Source organism: Sparus aurata, chromosome 1 (genome assembly GCF_900880675.1).
Source record: "Sparus aurata chromosome 1, fSpaAur1.1, whole genome shotgun sequence".
Classification (NCBI taxonomy): Eukaryota; Metazoa; Chordata; class Actinopteri; order Spariformes; family Sparidae; genus Sparus; species Sparus aurata.
In genome coordinates, this window is record NC_044187.1 from 40,872,705 (window position 1) to 40,892,608 (window position 19,904).

The 19,904-nt window shown below is 40.2% G+C and overlaps 1 protein-coding gene and 1 long non-coding RNA gene across 4 annotated transcripts; one reads left to right on the forward strand and one right to left on the reverse strand.

Moving 5' to 3' along the window:
- Positions 1–170: 170 nt before the first annotated feature.
- Positions 171–19,432, reverse strand: galnt7 (UDP-N-acetyl-alpha-D-galactosamine: polypeptide N-acetylgalactosaminyltransferase 7). Of its 3 annotated transcripts, XM_030418502.1 has the most exons (16): positions 19,006–19,432; positions 17,279–17,390; positions 16,717–17,035; positions 14,258–14,424; positions 13,553–13,683; positions 13,268–13,347; positions 11,406–11,588; positions 10,955–11,137; positions 8,330–8,447; positions 8,114–8,236; positions 5,160–5,275; positions 4,790–4,892; positions 4,580–4,678; positions 3,163–3,291; positions 2,951–2,981; positions 171–2,131 (listed from the first exon to the last, which is right to left on the reverse strand). In XM_030418502.1, the coding sequence occupies exons 1-16, from the start codon at positions 19,126–19,128 to the stop codon at positions 2,025–2,027; spliced, it is 2,124 nt and encodes a 707-aa protein (XP_030274362.1). In that variant the 5' UTR covers positions 19,129–19,432; the 3' UTR covers positions 171–2,024. The 3 variants fall into 3 exon arrangements, with proteins under 3 accessions (XP_030274362.1, XP_030274380.1, XP_030274369.1); XM_030418520.1 differs by lacking the exon at positions 11,406–11,588 and having other exon boundaries at positions 19,006–19,428; XM_030418509.1 differs by lacking the exon at positions 10,955–11,137 and having other exon boundaries at positions 19,006–19,428.
- Positions 19,058–19,880, forward strand: LOC115582570 (uncharacterized). The gene is made up of 2 exons (XR_003984189.1): positions 19,058–19,198; positions 19,383–19,880. It is a non-coding gene; the product is annotated as an uncharacterized LOC115582570 (long non-coding RNA).
- The last annotated feature ends 24 nt before the right edge of the window (positions 19,881–19,904 follow it).

A 19,904-nucleotide genomic window follows, 5' to 3' on the forward strand; every position in this document is an offset into this window, starting at 1 on the left:
TAAGCATTATGCATCTCAGACCGCTGACAGGTTGTAGACTGGTATACATATAGAGTATACACTTATCCGTGGGACACTGTGGTGTGATAGTATGCATGACCCCACTCCAGCACCATCTCAAGGAGCAGTAACTTGCTCTGAAATCCCAATAACAAAAGAAAACACAATAGTAGTGATAAAATCAGGTGTTTTATTTGCTCCATCACCCACTGTTCAGCCCATATTAAAACTCTGCTATAAGTTAGATATTTACAATATCATTCAAGGCCCTTCACAAAATGCATCATGATCATCTTTACAAAGAAATATATTTACATTGTACAAAACATTGCATACATGATAACCCATACACCAAACCCTTTCCCTTGAAAAAACAAACAAAAAAGCAGTCACATTTTCTTCATCTGTTGTTTCCCAAAAATAAATCATTTTTTCTCCCTGGTGTCATTCCCCACTCAAATGATCCAATATATTTTCTTAATCCCTCCCCCTTTTCAGACAGGCAGTTACTAATTCACAGTCAACTGGTCAGATACTGAAATACTCATCGAGACTGTCAGTAAGGTAGGCAGATCACTGTTGTCACAGATTTGCTCTCTCAACATGTTTAAGCAACTGTAAAGCATCTTAGTGTTTGAAGAAGTTGATGAAGATGGATTCATGTCAGTTGAAGACAACAGAAGTATCCAGCAACCAATTAAAGTTCAGAAAATATAGTTACTTTTATCCATGCTGTTGTCCATTTTTAAGTGTTTTGTGGGAGGGCATGACACAGTCAGTCATGACCCACTCAGAATGACAAACTAACGCTGTATGAAGTTTGATGCAGGAAGACATAGGCATTGCTGGCTTTGTAATTTCCATGTTTTTTTTTTCCTGGTCAGGCTTTTGATACAGTGTGATGATTAAATTCTGCTTATTCAGCAACCAAATTCAGCCTTTTTGATCACTGTGTTAGCTCCAAGCCAAAAGTGGCACTTTAATTTGAGTTATTAAATTCCCTTAACAGACTCTGGAGTGCAAATGTGAAGAAAAAATAAATATAAAACAATGTGTCCTTGGTAAATTGTTCAGCATGTGCCTGTAGGAGCTTTACTTATACCTCCCTGGGATCTAAGGATAGCCTCTATCACTTTGGTCACGTTTTTGTTTGTAACATTTGCCTGATGGCTCTTTAAGAAGCAGATGGCAGAATGACAGGCTGTCAGTTTTACATGCCAAGTGTTCTTTCTTTAATACATCTAACAAATAATTTGTTTTTGACTATTTTAGCCTGAATCTGGCCTTGACTCACAGACAGAAGCAAACATTATGCCAGCCAGTGTATGTACCAACACTGTACCTGTTTAAACATACTGATGATGTGATTGAATCCTCCACCAATAAAAAGGACTCTTTGGTGAGTGAGTAAATCAGTTTGGCTAACAGTTGATTGAAAATGTCTAATAAGAGCATGACTGTTCAATAGTTTGAATTTAAGTAATTAATTTCATAAATCATTGTAGTGGTTCAGAAAAGACCTGAGAGACCAATAAGAGAGAGAGAGAGAGAGAAAGAGAGAGAGAGAGAGAGAGATATGTAAAAAATGAAAGACAGAGACAGAGCCCAACGTGTTTCCAGTTCAGTATTTGTCCAACAGGTCATTCTGAGGACTAGTTGCTTCAGCCGCCACAGTTCTTCTTTTATTACTGGGGGGTATGTGTTGGTATAATGCATGAGCATATGGACCAGAGATTGACAAAAGGCAAATTTTGGCTGATACCAAATACCGACACAGAACAGTTTGGGGTTGAAACTGTTAACTGCTGGTACTTATTATCTTTTTATTAGATCATTCTGGCTTAATTATGTCGGAGGAGAACTGATACTGACTAGCTCATATTGAAAACATGTTTTCTTTAAAAGGACAGTATTAGCTTGAGATATCTGTAAACTTACAGCATGGATGTGTTTCTTGGCATATGTTAGTCAGTGTGTATGTTCTCATACAGTCACCATGTTCTTCTCCAAGCTCCCTGCAATCTTCATACAGCCACTATGTTGTTCATCTCCCATTTCTGAGTGGTTTTACTGGTGTCACAGTCTGATATGAACACTTTGTGCAGCAGGTCAGAGCGGTCCAGACATTTTCCTGTTAGGAGAACACAGATGAACATTAATAGTAGTGTTTGTTATAGGAATATACCATTTAAATTACATCTCCTTCCTTACAGATCCCTGGAGGACAACCTTATTAAGTGGTAGGGGGCCTCCAATACAGATCTATTTTCGATATTGGAGCTCATCTAGTTTAAGCAACCGCACAATGTGTCCATTAGTACCATTGCATGCACACATTTACACCAAACACAACAGCAAACTGTACGCCACTCTGTATTTACATTTACTTTTAGGGCATTTATCAGACGCTATTGTCCAAAGCGACTTACAGTAATTCATACATTCATACATTCATACACTGATGGCAGGTCCTGTCATGCAAGGTACCGCATCAGGAGCAGTTTGGGGTTTAGTATCTTGCCCAAGGACACTTTGACATGCAGACCAGGGGAATCGAACCAGCAACCTTCTGATATCATGACACTGGCTCTAGCCCCGTGTCACAGCCGCCTGTATATTTGACATTCCTTTGCTGCACTTGTTGCTAATCAGCTGTCACTGACATGGATAAACATTGAATTAGATGCCAGGAATCTAGTTTGAAAAGTTACGCACAGGCTGAACATTTTTGTTTCCCAAGTTTTCCCCTCTAGCTGTTCAAACTACAGTACTACAGATCACATTAGTAGGTGTGTGACAGTCAGTGACTGATAGTTTTCAGACTGTGTGCAGACTACTTTAGTTATCTGAAAAAACTTTATCAAAATGAAGACTTCCTGATCTTTCCTCTACTGGAAACATGATGGTTGTCAGCTACAGTTTTCCATGTAAAAATTATGTATTCATTTACCTGTTGGCACATGAGTGAACCGATGTAGATCCTACATAGAGAGACAGAGAGAAAGTGGCAGAGGGGTTATTCTTGTTCATTTCACTTTTTGTCTAGTCTGTCTCAGATTGATCAGTGTGCTGATGAACAGAGGACAAGAAGAGATTTGTTGTTTTGATCAATAGTGTGTGTGTGTGTGTGTGTGTGTGTGTGTGTGTGTGCGTTTGTCTCACCTTAAAGTACTTCCACTCAGTGTGCTGATTCTGATCACAGTGTGTGACAATAACAGCTAAATTATCACTTCCTCTGGTCAAGCACTGGTCGTACTGCATCAGCTGGTTGGCTTCATTGATGCGGAACAACTACACACACACACACAAACACACACACACACACACAGTCCATATATAAGCACATTCATTTGCAGAGGTTGACATCCACAAAGAGAGATAAAAACCTCTGTTTTATTAACATTACATCAATCAGTTACTTTGAACAACAACCTCTGCCTTCACATTCAAATTTTGCACATCATGAATTGACCCTCAGCTCAGAATGAAATCAGGTGTGTGCCTGTCTTCTTTGCAAGTGGAAGTGTGCCTTAAAACACTCACGTCACATGTTTACGCCTACCTCAGAGGCGGCTTTTGGCAAAGGAGGAATATTATGCCTCCGTTTTAGAAAGACAGGCCTGCACATTGCCGTCCTTACCTTGGAGCAAATGTGCCGCCTTTTCTAGCTAAAAAGGGCTAGTGTGACATGTTGTCCAGTGCATTGAAACATAACATTACTATGGTGATCTCTCAAAAAAAAATCTGTATTAAACTAGACACATGACATTGATCCATGAATAATTATCTGTCATGGTGTGATTGGTCACACAGATGGAACATTCCTATTGTAATTATCATAGCACATCAGAGATGATGTTAACTCTAACAGCTAAACGGTAACCACTAGTGAATGTAGCGTACCATGAAACAACACAGAGTAATTCGGAAACAGCCTCAGAGTTGGTTGCTGCTTTTTTTTGTATAAACTAAGCAAAGCAAAACAACATTTGTCTGTTGTGGTTTTGCTAAATCATTCGTTCACCGACATGTTTGAAATGCTGCAATCTGTCAGATAAAGAAAGGGCTGCGACTGTGGTGATTCTTAGTGGTAGTAACAAGTAAGACCAAAAGACTAGGTGGTAGACCCTTGCCAGCTATGCACACTTTGACCTGAGAGAAGAAGAAAATAACCTGTCAGACAAAAACAAAAAACGACTCTTACAAAACCTACAATTTGTTTGACATATTTAAACCAGGAAGGAAAGTTCAAGATCATCATCTTCAACTGCACTGAACAGATCTACAGGAGATAAAGCATCACATCAAATGAGACACTGATAACACCTTTCTAATTAGCTTCTTAAACCAGCTCTGATTAAGATTCTTGGAACCATGGACTAGTGAACTAGCCCACTCTTCCACCAGTTTTGAGCAGAACCCTTCTATCAAGGATATCACTTTCCATTTCAGACCACACTTCAGGTCAAGGTAAAGCTGCTCGGTTCTAGCTGAGAACCAATAGGCTTTTGGTAAGAATGCAAAATCTGGAGTGTGAACCAGAACCGTTGTTGTTGCTGAAGCCCCATTGTTTCATTACCTGGTTACCACCCATCCTGTGGCAAGGTCCTATTTCCACATTGCCTCCATTGGTGTGTCCCATACTGTCGATACAGTAACTTGTCTCAAAGCCCCGAATCTACACATAGAACAGGATACACACACGACTCATCTAACAACAATGAAAGAAACATTTATGAAACATGCTCTGTGTGTGTGTTTGTGTGTGTGTGTGTGTGTGTCTACCTACCTCTCCCCATTCTACATTTTTAGGAGGCAGAGGGTAGTGCATTGGAATGTCATAGGCTATTTCCTCCATGAACCACTTGAAGCTCTTGCATCGATGTTCCTCCCTGACAAAAAGTTCAGCCATCAAGCAGCAAAACAATCATTTATAACCAGTGAACTTAGTTTTATTGTGAGCTAATAATACATGAGTTTCAGAATTATAAAAATAGCGAAGGAATTGCATTAAACTACTAAAATAATTGTAGTAGTAAAATGAAAATGTCAGTGACATGGAAAAGTGTGATCAGGTACGGCAAAGGATTAAAAGTCCAAATATCTACCCAAAATTAAAAAATTAAGCATACATATGTAGTATGTACAGTATGTCATACCTGAAGCGTCTCAGTTCACTGATGTCTCCATAGGCTAGAGTGAGAGTTTCAGGACGACTGGCGTAGAAGTAGTCCTTATAGTCATCCCACCATACCTCCACCACACGAACATAGTTCTACACACAGACACACACATCAACATGAAAAACATTTTTGCATTTGGAGCTGCATCATGAAAATTATAAATATACATCAAGTGTTAGAGGTATAGACTACATGTAAGACAATACAGTACACCTAACTGGTGCTGCAGTGGCTCTCAAACTGTGCACACCAGATGATGCATACACACTCAATCCATTCATACAGTTATTCACACATTAACTGATATTTATGTAAAAATGTGTGCACACCTCTGTCTTGCTTCCCACCATGCACACATTTTTCTACTAGAGCCACAGGGGGTGAAGGAGAAACATCAAGATGGAAAATAAGCTGAGAGATGGAATGTATTAATTCAATATTTGGGCTGATCACCATGTTCACTGAGAGTGTGATTTTACAGCAGTCTCAGTAGAGAACTGTAACATTCCAATCAGAGCAACATTTATGAATTATTGTTGATCGATTACTTTTTGTGCTCCATTTCTGAAAATAATTTTGCTTCAAATTTTGCTCTGGCCTCTTTTTTAAGTTTATATCCAATATTATTCCTTACTCATACTTATCTGAATGAAATGTATTGAAATTAACACACTTATCATACAAACAAAGCATTCTTTATTTTGGCCAGAAATAAACATGGCGACAAAGATGTTACAGCAGCTCTCGCTCACATTTGAGCCTTTTTTCCCCCTCTTTTCTATTGTTTTTGTACCCTGGAACAGCTGGTCCTCATCCATCTACGCCCTCTGGTGGGTCCTTTTATGGACACACTCCAGTTTGCTTATCAACCTTGGAGTGGACGACGCCATCACCTTCCTCCTGGACAGATCACTGTCTCACATGGAGAAGCCTGGAAGCACTGTAAGGATCATCTTCTTTGATTTCTCCAGTGCTTTTAACACCATACAGCCCGCACTTTTGGGGGACAAGCTGGAGCTCACGGGGGTGGACCAACACCTTACGTCCTAGATCATCGACTACCCCACTAACGGGCCACAGTATGTGAGGACTCTGGACTACGTGTCGGACACAATAATCTGCAGCACAGGGGCCCCACAGGGAACAGTCCTGGCCCCTTTCCTGTTCAACCTGTACACTGTGTGATAAATCACCAGCTCCCTCACTAGTTGCTAACCCGTTTTTTGTTCACAGAGGTAGACAGACAATCTTTTTTTTTAATTATTATTAAATCATGTTTCCACTAACATTTGTTAATTACAAAGAATTGTACTTTAAGTTTATTACTGAAAATGTATATAAGACACTTGTTGTAATCAAAGTGATAACTTGTCAGAGTTAGAGTCCTTTGTGGTAGCCGTCTTGTGCTGGTGGAGTATGAGAAGGCGTGTTCTCAGTTTCGACTGGATAATGGATGTGTAATGTCATGAAGGGTAATTAAGGGTAATATACTGAATAAAATATAAATCATTTGTTTGTTGTGAGTGTGCAGTAGGTATCTTAGTCTAAGGAAGAATTAATTTAGAACTTGTTAGCGTGAGCAAGTAAAGAAAACTATGTATATTCGTTGTTAACCTTTTCAGCTCTCCATTATAGAGATCTGCCCTGATAGGCCCCAGTTGAACTGGAAAGGCGAACTCTCCTGCTATATATGTGAGTGGAATGGGAGAGGGCAAGGAGTTTTTTTTCCTTGGAAAGAGAGCGACCAGAACGGTCAGAAGCTGAATAAGAAAAGTTTCTTTCTTTCTTTGTTTTTGAGACTATAAATAAAAGTCTTCCTGTTTTTTTTCCTGCACAACCCTTACCAGTGTGATGTTTTATCTTCCACCATGCTCTGCTGCACCTCACCCTACAACACTCTGCAGACTTCTCCCACTAATCACCCCATAGCCATCTACAAAACTTCTCAGAAAACTCTGCTATTGTCAGCCTCATCAGGGACGGGGACGACAGAGCCTACAGAGAACTTATTAAGGACTTTGTGGACTGGTGCCAGCAGAACCACCTCGTGCTCAACGCTGGGAATACCAAAGAGCTGGTGGTGGATTTCCACATGCACAAACAACCCTGACACTCCACTGACACTGGTTTGATTCGCCAATACTTCGCCTCTGATACTGCCTCTAGACGCGGATCAGCGCTGGAGTAAAATTTCACCCTTCGACGCCTCAGAGAAATTCACACAGAGGCGGCGGCGGAGAATTGGCACAGGAGCCCTGCATCCTAACAGCAGGTAGGAAGAGACTGGGTAAACTTAAAAAGATGGCCAGCTCCATCCTGGGATGCCCTCTTGACCCAGTGCAGGTGGTAGGAAAGAGCAGGAGGATGGATAAGCTGGCATCGCTGCTGGTGAAGGAGTCCCACCCCCTGCATATCACAATCTCAGCACTGGGCAGCTCCGTCAGCGATAGGCTAATACACCCCAAGTGTGTGAAGGAGAGGTGTCACAGGAACCAATTTCTCTGTTTTTTGTACTAACTGGACAATTTTACACACCCATACTTATTATTATTCAACAATACACTGCCACACTGCTTACAATTAGACTGTTAACAGTGTAAAATATTATTTATCAACAATGTATATGAGTTTTCTATTTCTTACTTTTTTATTGTATTGTTTATTCTTGTAATATTATTATTGTTTATTACAATACCACTGTCCTTTGTCTGCTGTGATGAAGAAATGTCCCTGTTTGCGGGACAAATGAAGGAAATTCTGATTCTGATTTGCTTAACCATCTACCAGTAAATTTGGCTGGTGAGTCAAAAAGAGAATTTCAGACACTGCCTGTGAACATGCCCACTTCATAGAATAATTGGACACAGACAGAACCACGCTTACACCAATGTTTTAGTCACACTCAGAGTTGTAGTCGTGAGCTACTTTACCTTAAGAGTGGGCGACGATCCAACATGTGCGGGTGGAGGGTTGCCTTGCCATCCTTGAAGTCTGTAGATATGGCCGACACGAGAACATGGTACAAAGAGCAGTTGTCCACCACACTGCCAGATCTATATAAACACACAGAAATGTAAATACATGATTAACCAGTGAGTGGCATCATTCAGTCTCACAGTGTACAAACTGGACTACTCCTTGCCTACCTTGTATGATATTTCAAAATTCTCTCCTCCCCATATCTGCAGTCCAGGGTCATACAGACCGAGCTCAAAGAAGAAGTCTCTCTCTATAGCAAAGAGACCACCCGCCATGGCTGGAGACCTACAGGTATAAAGACAGACACACACATCCACATCCAGAAACATACATAAAAGACACACACTAAAACATGCGCATCACTGTGTAGCTCAACATTATTCTTCACATTAAAGGTTAATCTGTTTTCCTGGGATCTGTAAAAGTCAATAATCTCCTCATCCATTCCCATCAGCTTGTTCATAAATTCAGATATGTAACAGTTTGTTTCTACCTAAACACTGGCATTGCCTTTACACAAAGCATTCAGTCAGTCAGTTACTGTATTAATAACAACAATGAGAACACGGAGCACATGAGTTCAGACTGACAGCGAAACAAAGTCCAAGCATGATGAGAAATTAGTGAAAGTAACGCAGAGAAAGAAAAACTGACAGGGAGACATGATGAATGAGAAAGTAATTAAGGGGTGGTGGGGATGAGGGTGCCCCGTTCCAAACCGATTCACACCAGAAGCACCCCTGTAGACCTGAAAAAATGTCCCAACACAAAACAGCTACTCCCACAGCTTTTAGAGTAGGCCCTGTCATTTCTCTAGGGAGGCTTTTAAGTTGCCATAGAGCAACCCCCTGTGGTTCAAGCAAGCTAACAGAAACACTGGAAATGATTAGCCAAATTGCCCTTAATAGTGTCAACTGAAAACATCAGAAAGTCAGTCTAAAATCAGCGTCCATAAATCACGCTAAATGAAACAAACTGGGACCACAAAACATATATCAACTCCAAATAGAAGAAACGTTAAAGCACAGAGGCGGTCAGTGGACAGGACAGTAGTAAGCTACTCCCCATCACATTTAGTTGGTATAGTTGGTTAAGTGTGTTATGCAGCAAGGGTTAGACTATTTATATATGTGAAATTTCCCAAATGTCAATATAATAAGAGTTGGTATTAAAGATCAACTGGTGGTACCCCTATGCCGTTTTGGTGTTTTTCCTGCAACGTCATGATTAATGTTGCTCAAGCACCATCAAAGCAACTGACCAGTCACATTTTTGTACTGTCATCGCTTTGTGACACCGAAAATAGACCAGAAACATATCCACATGGGAGAAGTTATCATTTGTAGCACATGGTTAACGTTGTAAAATGATCTATGGTTTCACAAACCTTACTAGGTATTTTACTGCCTAAATCTAACAAAGTATTTTTGTTGCATCAGCCTAAATAAACTGACAACTGAAAAAGGAGAAATGATAAGTGCATTGACTATAAAAACAGTAACAATTTCTTACAAATAGGATATAAAACCCAGTCCCTTGGGTGAGAGCCCTGTATTTGACCCAAGCTGTTGGCTGGATGGGTCAAATACAGGACTCTCACCCAAGGGACTGGGTTTTATATCCCATTTGAAAGCAATGGTTACTGTTTGTTCTGATGAAAACTTTGTCACTTTTTAAGTTAAAATGATTCCTGGAGCAACATTAATTAAGATATTCTAGGAACTAGGGATCTCCCAGTCAGGTTTTTTTTTATCCCGATCCTGATCTGTGTCCTTTAATATTTAGTAAATGCCGATACAGAGTCCTGATCCGATACTTAGACTTAACTAATATGTTCCTGGATAATACAGCTGCATTAAGAAAAAAAAGTACCTGCTTCCAAGCTATTCCTTAATAGGTTTTTTATTTTGTTGAAACAAAGTATTTCATATGGCTCTTTCTTATTATGCATATGCTATTGCAACTTTTGCACGAATAATTTAATGACCTTCTCTGTCATTTTTTTATCGTACCAAATGAGTAGTATTAAATGCAGCTCTTTTGTTACCCCCTCAGGAATCGGTTAGGGGTTAGGGTCATCGTTGGACTGCTTTCGCTTTCTAATTTAAAGGAGAACTTTGGCCGTTTTTAACTCATATCCCTGTTGATCGAAGTTACCGAGTGCTGTCAGTAGGAAAAATAACGTGAACTTTTTGCACAATATTGATCAGATATCAGGACGGCAGCTAAAGTGAACCTATGGGGGCAGACATCCTTAAGTTTCACTTTCGGTTATGTCTGCCCCCATAGGATCGCTTTAGCTGCCGTTCTGATACTCTGTAAATATTTTGCCAAATGTTATTTTTCCTAGTGACAGCACTCGGTAACCTCGCTCAACAGGGATATGGGTTAAAAACGGCCGAAGTTCTCCTTTAATTTATTTCCACACTGCAGACATTTAATCCACAGGTTTGCCAGAGTAACGTTACGTGCATGTCTGTGTTCTGCCACAAATTGTGTTCTGACGTAAAAAAAAATTAAAAATCAGGCTTGGGTCCAACTTCAAAATCGCCCATCCCGATATCAGTGGAAAAATGCCCATATCCTGCAGTTCGGATCGGGACATCCCTACTAGGACAATTAAATAATATTTAATAATTTCATTTAGTATCATCTATTAGTAATTCTATTGCTGACATGAGATGGTTTTCTGTATTTTTTTTACCACATTAGAATCTATCACAGTTAGTAGGGACGTGTTTTTTTTTTGTGTTGATACTGTCCAGATTAGTCAGACATCTGTTTTTCTGTACCTATATGGCTCAGTCCGAGATTTTCTTTGTCTCTTTTCTCTGTCTCCCAAAGGAACTCTCTTCCAGAGCATGCTCCAGTCCCAGGCTCCTCTAGCGAAGCCGTCCTGGTCTCCTCCACCCTGGGGCTCAATGGTGAACTTCTGGCCGTGGATGGAGTCGATCAGAGGCACCGTACACACCGTTCTGACAGAGTAGGGCAGGGACCATGCATACAAGATACACGGGGGGAAGATTTGTAGGGATGGTGTACATGCAGGAAAAACAACAGGCAAATACGGATGGCAATGCCAGTGAAAACACAAAAACATGGGGTGGGGTGTTTGAGACCAAGACAGAACGAGACACAGCGAAGGATAGGACAGTTGGGATGAAGGGATGGGAGATGGAGACACAAACAGAACAGGGATGAATGTTAGCATGCTGACTGCTGTGTGTGTGTGTGTGTGTGTACCGGTAGGGCTGGGTGGTATGTTTTCTCTTGGCCTTCTCTCTCTCGCTAAGTGGTACTCTCTTCCAGAGCAGGCTCCAATCCCATGCTCCTCTTGCCAGACCGTCCTCATCTCCACCCTGCTGAGGCTCCATACTGTACTCATTACCATCTATATAATCTATCAGTGGCACTGTACACACTGTCCTACACACACACACACACACACACACACATACACACACACACACACACACACACACACTTTTGTCTGTATTGTGCTGTGATGATGAATTAAACACTATGAGTGAATTCCTTTTGATGCCCTGTTAAAAAGAGATTCATTTCACAGCTGGGATATAGAGCTCTGGCATGTTTAGTCATTACTAAATCTGATAGTACATCATTTTTGTTCCGTATTAGAATAAGAAGTGATGCAGACTTAACAATTGTGGTTGGTACACTATTGAGGGATTGAAAAACAATGTAAGAGCACTGCAGGAGGTGGTAAATGCACTGCAAATGAGGTGCATGTCATATCACCGGATAATTCCTGATGAACATACAATACCTTGATTATTCTCAGATATTCGCAGATACAGTACTCAATGCTGTGGTATTGATAAATATTAGCAGTATATTGATAGTGGAGACATCTCTTATGAGTGTTTTGAAGAGTGGCGCTAATTTGTGTTTGTGATCTGACCCTTTCATCCATAAATACACTGTATGCATGGTACACAGGTGGTCAGACATACCACAGTGTATTAAATCGCTGTTGATGAACATATGAACAAAATCTATGTAGATGTTTTCTTTAAAATAAAAAATATTTCAGGTTTCAGAGCTGCAAGCAAAAGCAGATTTAATGTAGTGATAACAAACAGAGAGGGTTTCCACTGGCAAAGTTATTTGGCCCGGTGGCAAGTATCTTTTGATGGGGGACTGATGTGGGTTGAAACATACAGATGTTGCTGGTGAGATTTTCAGTTAAGCTGCCCCATTATAAGTGTAGTTTAAAACAACATATCAAAAATGAGGCCTATGTTACGCTTATCTCACAATTCAACAGTATCACAATACTTTTTGAAGATGAATTACAAGCCAGATCTAGCGTGTGCACATTTTGTTCACATGCTGCACTTCCTCACTTTTCTCCTTCCATCATCAAAACCTTACTAAGCAATATTAAAAACAAGATAACAACCAAAAAAATAAAAAATAATTATAATATTTTCCCATAATTCCCAATTTGTAGGACTGGTGGGGAGTCAATTTAGGCTCGGTGTCCCACAAAGCTTGGAATACACTCACAGATAACTGGTGTCAAATTTTGTGAGTGTAACATCTGGAATTAGACATCTGTAAAATACAAGCAACCTGTAAATCTCTTATCGATCAGGACTATATGTAACATAGGGATTATCATGTCTTTAATGGGCTGCACAGTGACCCATTAGTTTATAATAAAGGTAAGATCACAAACTGAATTTGAGTGTTTGATGACGGAAACAGGTTGATGATGTCATGTGTAAAAACTGCAATCTCCATGCTTCCACAGTAGATTACAAAAAAACTATATAGAGAAAGTGTACCAAAAATAATATAAATGTAATCTGCTACCAATTCATTTTGCCTTTATTTGTATCATACTAATGACAAAAGTACCCAATGTATAAAAAAGTCATAAAAACGGAAAGTCATGATGATGGTTAATGGATTGTAATTGACCGATAAACCAAATTGTAAACAATCTCCGTTGGATGACAGCCACCCTTTATAAACTCAAAAGTCATTGACAGCTACTATCAGATCTGTGAGGCCTGACAGTGTGTGTGTGTGTGTGTGTGTGTGTGTGTGTGTGTGTGTGTGTGCATGTGTGTTACCTGTCTTTTGAAATAGGAGCAATCAGAGGAGCATACCAGTTGATTCCAACTTCACAATGGGCATCCAGGTAGATCAGCACCTAGAAAACAGGTGTACATAAACACTGATGTTGGTGTTCCGCTCTGTTAAAGGAGAATGTGATGGTGTCAGTCTGAATGAGGCTACCAAATAATGAGGATTATAGTGTTTCACATCTGGTTCAAGTTGAGGGCCCAGAGGTAGAAAACTGTATATGAAACTTTGTAGGTTGGTAGTGAAGCAGCAGCAGTAAGATCACATGATACCTGTCCTTTAGTGGCCTTCTTGGCTCCTATACTCCTGGCCTGGATCAGTCCTTCTCTCTTCTCATTTCTGAAGACTTTGACAAGACCATTCCATTGTTTGATGTATTCCTCCAAACGCTCCTTCAGATGGACTATACACACGCGCACGCACACACACGCGCACACACACACGCACACACACACACAGCTTATGAACATTACATGTTACACCATTATGTTTCAAACCACAGACAGAGGTAAATATTTCACAACTAACAATATTTGGATTTAATAAAATGAGTTGAGTTGTCATCTTCAAACAAGGTCAGCTTATCTCTGCTTATCCTACTGTTTTAAACTCATCTTCATCAACACTTCTTTACTAATATATATATCTATCTTTGTATTAGTGTGAGAAACTGCAGATTTAGAGAGACACCATGACTCTTTTTCTCCAGTCAAGAACAACATCCTCTAATAGATTTGGTCTATTGGACTATTAAATGACGACAGCACAGTTAACAAATAAATGTGAATATAACTCGACATTTCATGTATCACAAGCAAAATCATATCCATTCTCTGAGCTTCTGTCTTGGTACACAGAATCAAACACTAGAATGGCAACATGAGAATGCCTGGAGCTGCTAAATTGGTATTTATCAGCTTGCAAAACTTTTTTTTTTTTTTCTAACCCGTACACAGTGTGGAGGAAGGCAAGCTAACCTTTGTTGCTGAAGTCATCGATCATGACTATCTCAGCTAGGTATCTTCTGGGAGTCCTCTTGATGACACTGTGGATGGTTCTCATCAGTGTGGACCAGCCTTCATTATGGAAGACTATAATCACACTGGAGGTCAGCAGATTCTCATCATAATGCCAGTACTTACACCTGGAGAGACAAGGCACAATGCGAAGAGCACATCATTACATTCATTCTGAAAATGTTACAGGTTCCCATTTGAAAAGGGCAAATATGTAACCAGATGTCACTGTGCAGATATAAGTAGAACTTCAGTGAGGTCTAGTTAACGTTTTCGAAGTCAAAGGCAACCCATTAGCTAGCATTCTGCCGTTGACAGAAATGAAAAATGTTGAATCCAGTTCCTGCAAGTTGTTGCACCACACTATTTGTTTTGTCTATGTATGCTTCTCCATTAGATTATGTGAGGTGGAGCACTACTCCCTCTGGTGCCATAACCTTTTTGTAGTGTGTGATGTGCTAATATTTTAAAATTTTGTAGTGCATGCATATTTAAGGTTAGGAAAGACAATCTGTGGTATCGGTAAGAATTTGAAAGTCATGTTGTGGAAACCCAGTCGGCTGCAGAGCACTAAAGTCACAACCCCGCTGCTGCACAGAGCAGTGTTCACATTTATTTCAAAATAATAATATCAATATTAATACTGAATATTGCATACACAAATTTGCACCAAATTTGACACTTCACTTGCTCGGGTCATCAGCAACAAACCTGCGAAGTGTGAAGCTGACTGGATGAACAGTTCACACTTAAGAACAGACTGACAGACAGACATTCCTTGTTTTATAGTTGGATGTTTCCATTAATATACAATCACCTAAAATCAGCAATCGCTGTGTTATTGTTACCCAAGAGTCATCAACTTTGTTAGTTGACTCATACAACAATCAATCTCATCCACACTTCTTTACAGTTCTCTTTCCATTTTTCTGTTGTTACTTTTCATCAGTACAGCGGGATACCAAACTACTAGCTATAAAGGAAGATCCCCACTTACTCTTCAAAGCTCTGATTGGTTGACTGTCTCTCTAACTGGCAGAAACAGCTGTCAATGAACACAACAACAGACCTACATAATTAAATCATTGAACAATATCAAATATATAAAGATACGGAACAAGACTTGCTTTATATTTGCTTTGTATAAAAACTACTACCACTTAATTCAAGACTTGCCATGAGATGATGGAAGTTGTGTCACAAGTAAATGTGTATCTTAGAGCTGTTATAATTGTCCAGTGTTTTAATAAAACATTTCCTTTTCCTTTTTTCAACATCTACTAAGTGACAGACTACTGACACACACTGTTAGTGATATGATGAAACATAACACACAATTTTGTAAGGATCAATAGATATGGACACACCCTTAATACACAGTGATAATGAATGTGTATCTGGCTGTTAGTCTTACAGTGGAAGGTGTGTTTGGACATAGTTTCATGTATCATTCACTTATGGAGTCTTAGCATTGTAAGGTTTAAAACAGCTTGTACAAAACACACGTGTACAAAGTACCAGTTAGATCGTCTTGTTTACTCTGTCTTTGTCAAACCAGATACAGCTGGTTTGTTCAGTGGGGTGTATAGGAGTCCCATCCTAATGGCTTCCTTGTGTCTCTGTGTGTGCTTACACAACAAGTTAACCATCAGGTAATTGGGCTGGTGTGGTGCCACATATTGCACAATAGGTGACTGAGTATGTATGTGTGTGTGTCTGTGTTTGATGAATGAATTAGAGTTCATGTATTTTTCTTCCTTACTTTGACTGAATCTGTTATTACTGAACTAACTTTTTTCCCAGTCAATCTAATATCCAGGATTGCTTTGTGCAGTGTTAAATTTGGTGCAGTTTGGTTAGCGACACGTTCAGTATTAAAACAATTTGAATAAACAGTGAACAGCGCTCTGTGCAGCAGTACGGGCGAGGCTTTAGCACTCTGGCTTCATGTAGAGTAGTAATGCATTGCAATGACACAAAAATGAGGGAAGAAGTTTAACAAGTCTGGATGAATGAGGAGACAGGGTCAACACAGGTTTTCTATATTTCAGTGAGAACTGGAGTTGAGATTTTAAGTTTCTGTCAATAGCAGTATGCTAGCTAACGTTAGCCTCAAGGACTACAATATTGACCTTTGCTTGGCAGCACCATCAGCTGCTGTGGGAAGTCTCTTTCATTGGTTGCTGAGGTCCAGTTCTGAAAATACTGATGTAATCATCCAGATTTTGAATTGTATATATCAAATGTGCTTTATATGATCGGGGCAGACCCGATCAGTCTGTTAGCACTTCAGGAGACTGTTTCAAACAGCACATTTTGAACTAGTTAGGATAAAGTTGCAAATTGGCAAAGTGGTCCTATAGTCCCTAATCTAGGGCTTATACGAAGTAAATGAGGTGAATTTGTCAGTACGAACTCACTCCTCATGGCGTATATCACTGATGGTTCTGTCCAGTGAGATCATTTCACTAGCCACCATGTTGAAGCCAAACTCTTTGATGGAAGCCTGGACAGCATCTTTGTACTCAGGACCCAGAACGAAAGGCTTGGCCCCCTCTCCAGGACCGTCAGGAACACCCTGAGGCTCAGGTTCCTTTGGCTCGAAGTTTCCCAGGATACCTTTCTTCAGCATAGGGCTGCTGTATGTGTGAGTGTGAGGTCTGAATGTCACATACTGCTGCTGGATCACCTGCTTCTGGTTGGGCTGCTGGTCAGCGTTCTGTAGGTTGATGGCACCTCCTGAAGATGATAACCAGAAACAAAAGTTTGCCCAAAAAATGTGACCAATAGAATAACTAGCTTACCAACCCGTTTTGCTTGTAAAAGTCACGCAATTAAAACGTTTATGTGTATCAAGACATATAACAATAGCATTTCACTTGTGCACCTGCACCTGCTTTAGCCACTGTCAATAACAGTATTTTTCAGGAGAATTACATAACAACTTCCCTTCAGTTTAAGAAATGAAACTGTGTGTCTCACCATGTTTGAGTCTGATGGAGTTGAGGTCAACCTCCACCCCCTCCACATGAGGCCATGGCACCACAGGCTTAAACTGATCTGCTAGGTCTCCTTTGGGCAGCAAAATGTCATCCTGTTTGGAGGGTTACAAACCAAGGGTATTAGAATCCTACACAGATAAACAACAGCAAGAAACATCACATCCTAGAATAATGAGAGGGATAAGAAGGAGTGAGTGCATATCATGTTCTGTGGGTTTGTAATCATGAACAAACCTATGGGAATTCTAAAGGTTTATTTTGCTTTCATTTGTTTGTTTAAAAAGGTCACGGATTTACATATTTATTCAATACAGTTAATATATACACATATATGTATACACATATATACACGTATATATATACACACACACACATATATATACACACATACACATATATATACACACACATAATAATATATACACACATATATATATATATATATATATATATATATATATATATATATATATATATATATATATATATATATATATAACAATCTGACTACTATGTTGAATGAATCCTATATATATATATACAGGGTTTTCCCTGCCATTATACGGCTTAGGCGCAGCGCCGAAGCATTTTTGCCTCCCGCCTAAGCAGGGTTCTCCTCAGACGGTGGAACAGCGGAGCTACCCCGCTAGGTCAGCGCCGCTATACTCCGCGCGTGACGGTGACGAGCGTCCGTCCGTCCCCGGCAGACAGAGTTGATGACTGTCTGTCCGTGTCTCTCTCCCCCCCCCCCCCCCCCCCCCGGACTGACGTTGACGAGCGTTCGCATATATATATATACATACACACATTATTGAAGTCTCGATTCGATTACAAATCGATTTTTGATTATTAACGATTATTGATTCGATTTTCAATTATTAACGATTATTGATCTTCCATTTAACATCAGTCAGCTGCTGAATTATTTTACTTCTCTTTTGAGTAACACCTCACAGCACCTTCCATATTGTATAGTGTAACTGTTAAAGGGTATAGTTGTGACATGTTTTCGGCAGCAAAAACGAGAGGGAACTTAATCTGACGGTCTCATTGATCCAACAAGAAAGTTGTTGATGATCACTGAACATTCAAAAATTGTAGCAATATTGAATCACGAAATATATGCAACATTAAGGATGCCGACTGCCAATAAACAACAAAGAAGAAGAAGAATCACGAAATACAGGGCTTTCATCAAAAACCTGACTGAACTCATGTAACCTGTTATCTTACAATACAGTTCCGCCTTGGCGACGCATGGCACCACTGTGGTGACATATGCGGATATGTATCATGGAATGACGGTTTATGATATAGGAGAGTATTGTAAACGGTAACAATGCAGATGACAAATGAGGGACGATACAACTGTAACTTACATCCAAATGGGTCAATTTATTAACATATAGTGGCAAGACAGCTAACCTAGCGTTTGTTGCTAGCTAGAAACCAATCTCCATGACAACCAATGTAGTAAAGCTAGCCCAACAACTGAACGAAAGCGTGTCTCGTACCAAGGTACAATGGGAGCTATTATTTTGCTGATGAAGATACTAATGTGCTACTGCGACCCCCTCAGTGTCAAGTCACACTTTCTAAATGTATCATAAATTTATGACGTGTAGGGTTGGAGATATGCTAGCACCGGTAACTGTTCCCAGTACTTCCCTCTGTTGGACACTGACTGGTTTGCTGTTGTCAACTCACCCGTTTTCCAAAAGGGTTTTCCTCGCTGGGTTTCGGGGACAGAGAAGACCAGAGCACCACTAGACCGAGGAACGTCCCAACGACTAGCAAACTCCGTAGAATGAATCCTACTTTCAGCCTCATCTTGGAAGCCGGGCAGCGAACAGCTAAGCTAGGTTAGCTGCTACAGCACCTAGGAGGGACTAACCGGCTGGTAGGGTAGCTAACGTTGATGACTTGTTATCTGCTGACGTTGCAAGTTGAAATAATAGGTTTGGTGCCAACTCGACTACAGGCAGCGGTACTGCCGCAATTCTGTCAAAAAACAGATTTTGTATTCCACCAGGGTGCCGAGAACTTCTCTTTTCCGGTTCTGATCCCCGTTTCCTCCTTGACAGTTCGTCTTCCTGACCTGCTACTGACACAGCTCCAGCTCGGCAGCCCCCCGCAGTGTGGCTGTGTGAGGCACACGCCTGTAGCGGAACGACAGCTCACCACTGACGAGCGTGTTGCCTGATATGTCGTTGTAACATTTTCAGTCTATTTGTTAGCATCCCAATTGTTAATATTCAGTGTCCCTTAGTTCCTGACGTGGCTTAGGGCCCAAAATGTATCGCTCATGCACTCACGGAGATTACAGGTCTGTCTAGTTTAGTTGGGTGAAGGGCTTGGCTCACTCTTGTGCCTCAACACACCACACGTATGAAGGAATGTAGATCCAACACCCTGTCTTCATTCCCATGGAGGGAAGAAAACAGCAAGCCGGAAAGGACAATGATAGCCTACACAAGACTGAATATAGATTAAAGGAGAACACACAGGCAGCTTGGAGTGAAGAATATTAATTAAAAAACAAAAACACTAATAATAGTAATAAATGAGTTTTAAATGTTTAATATTCTGTGCCAATCTAATTTCAA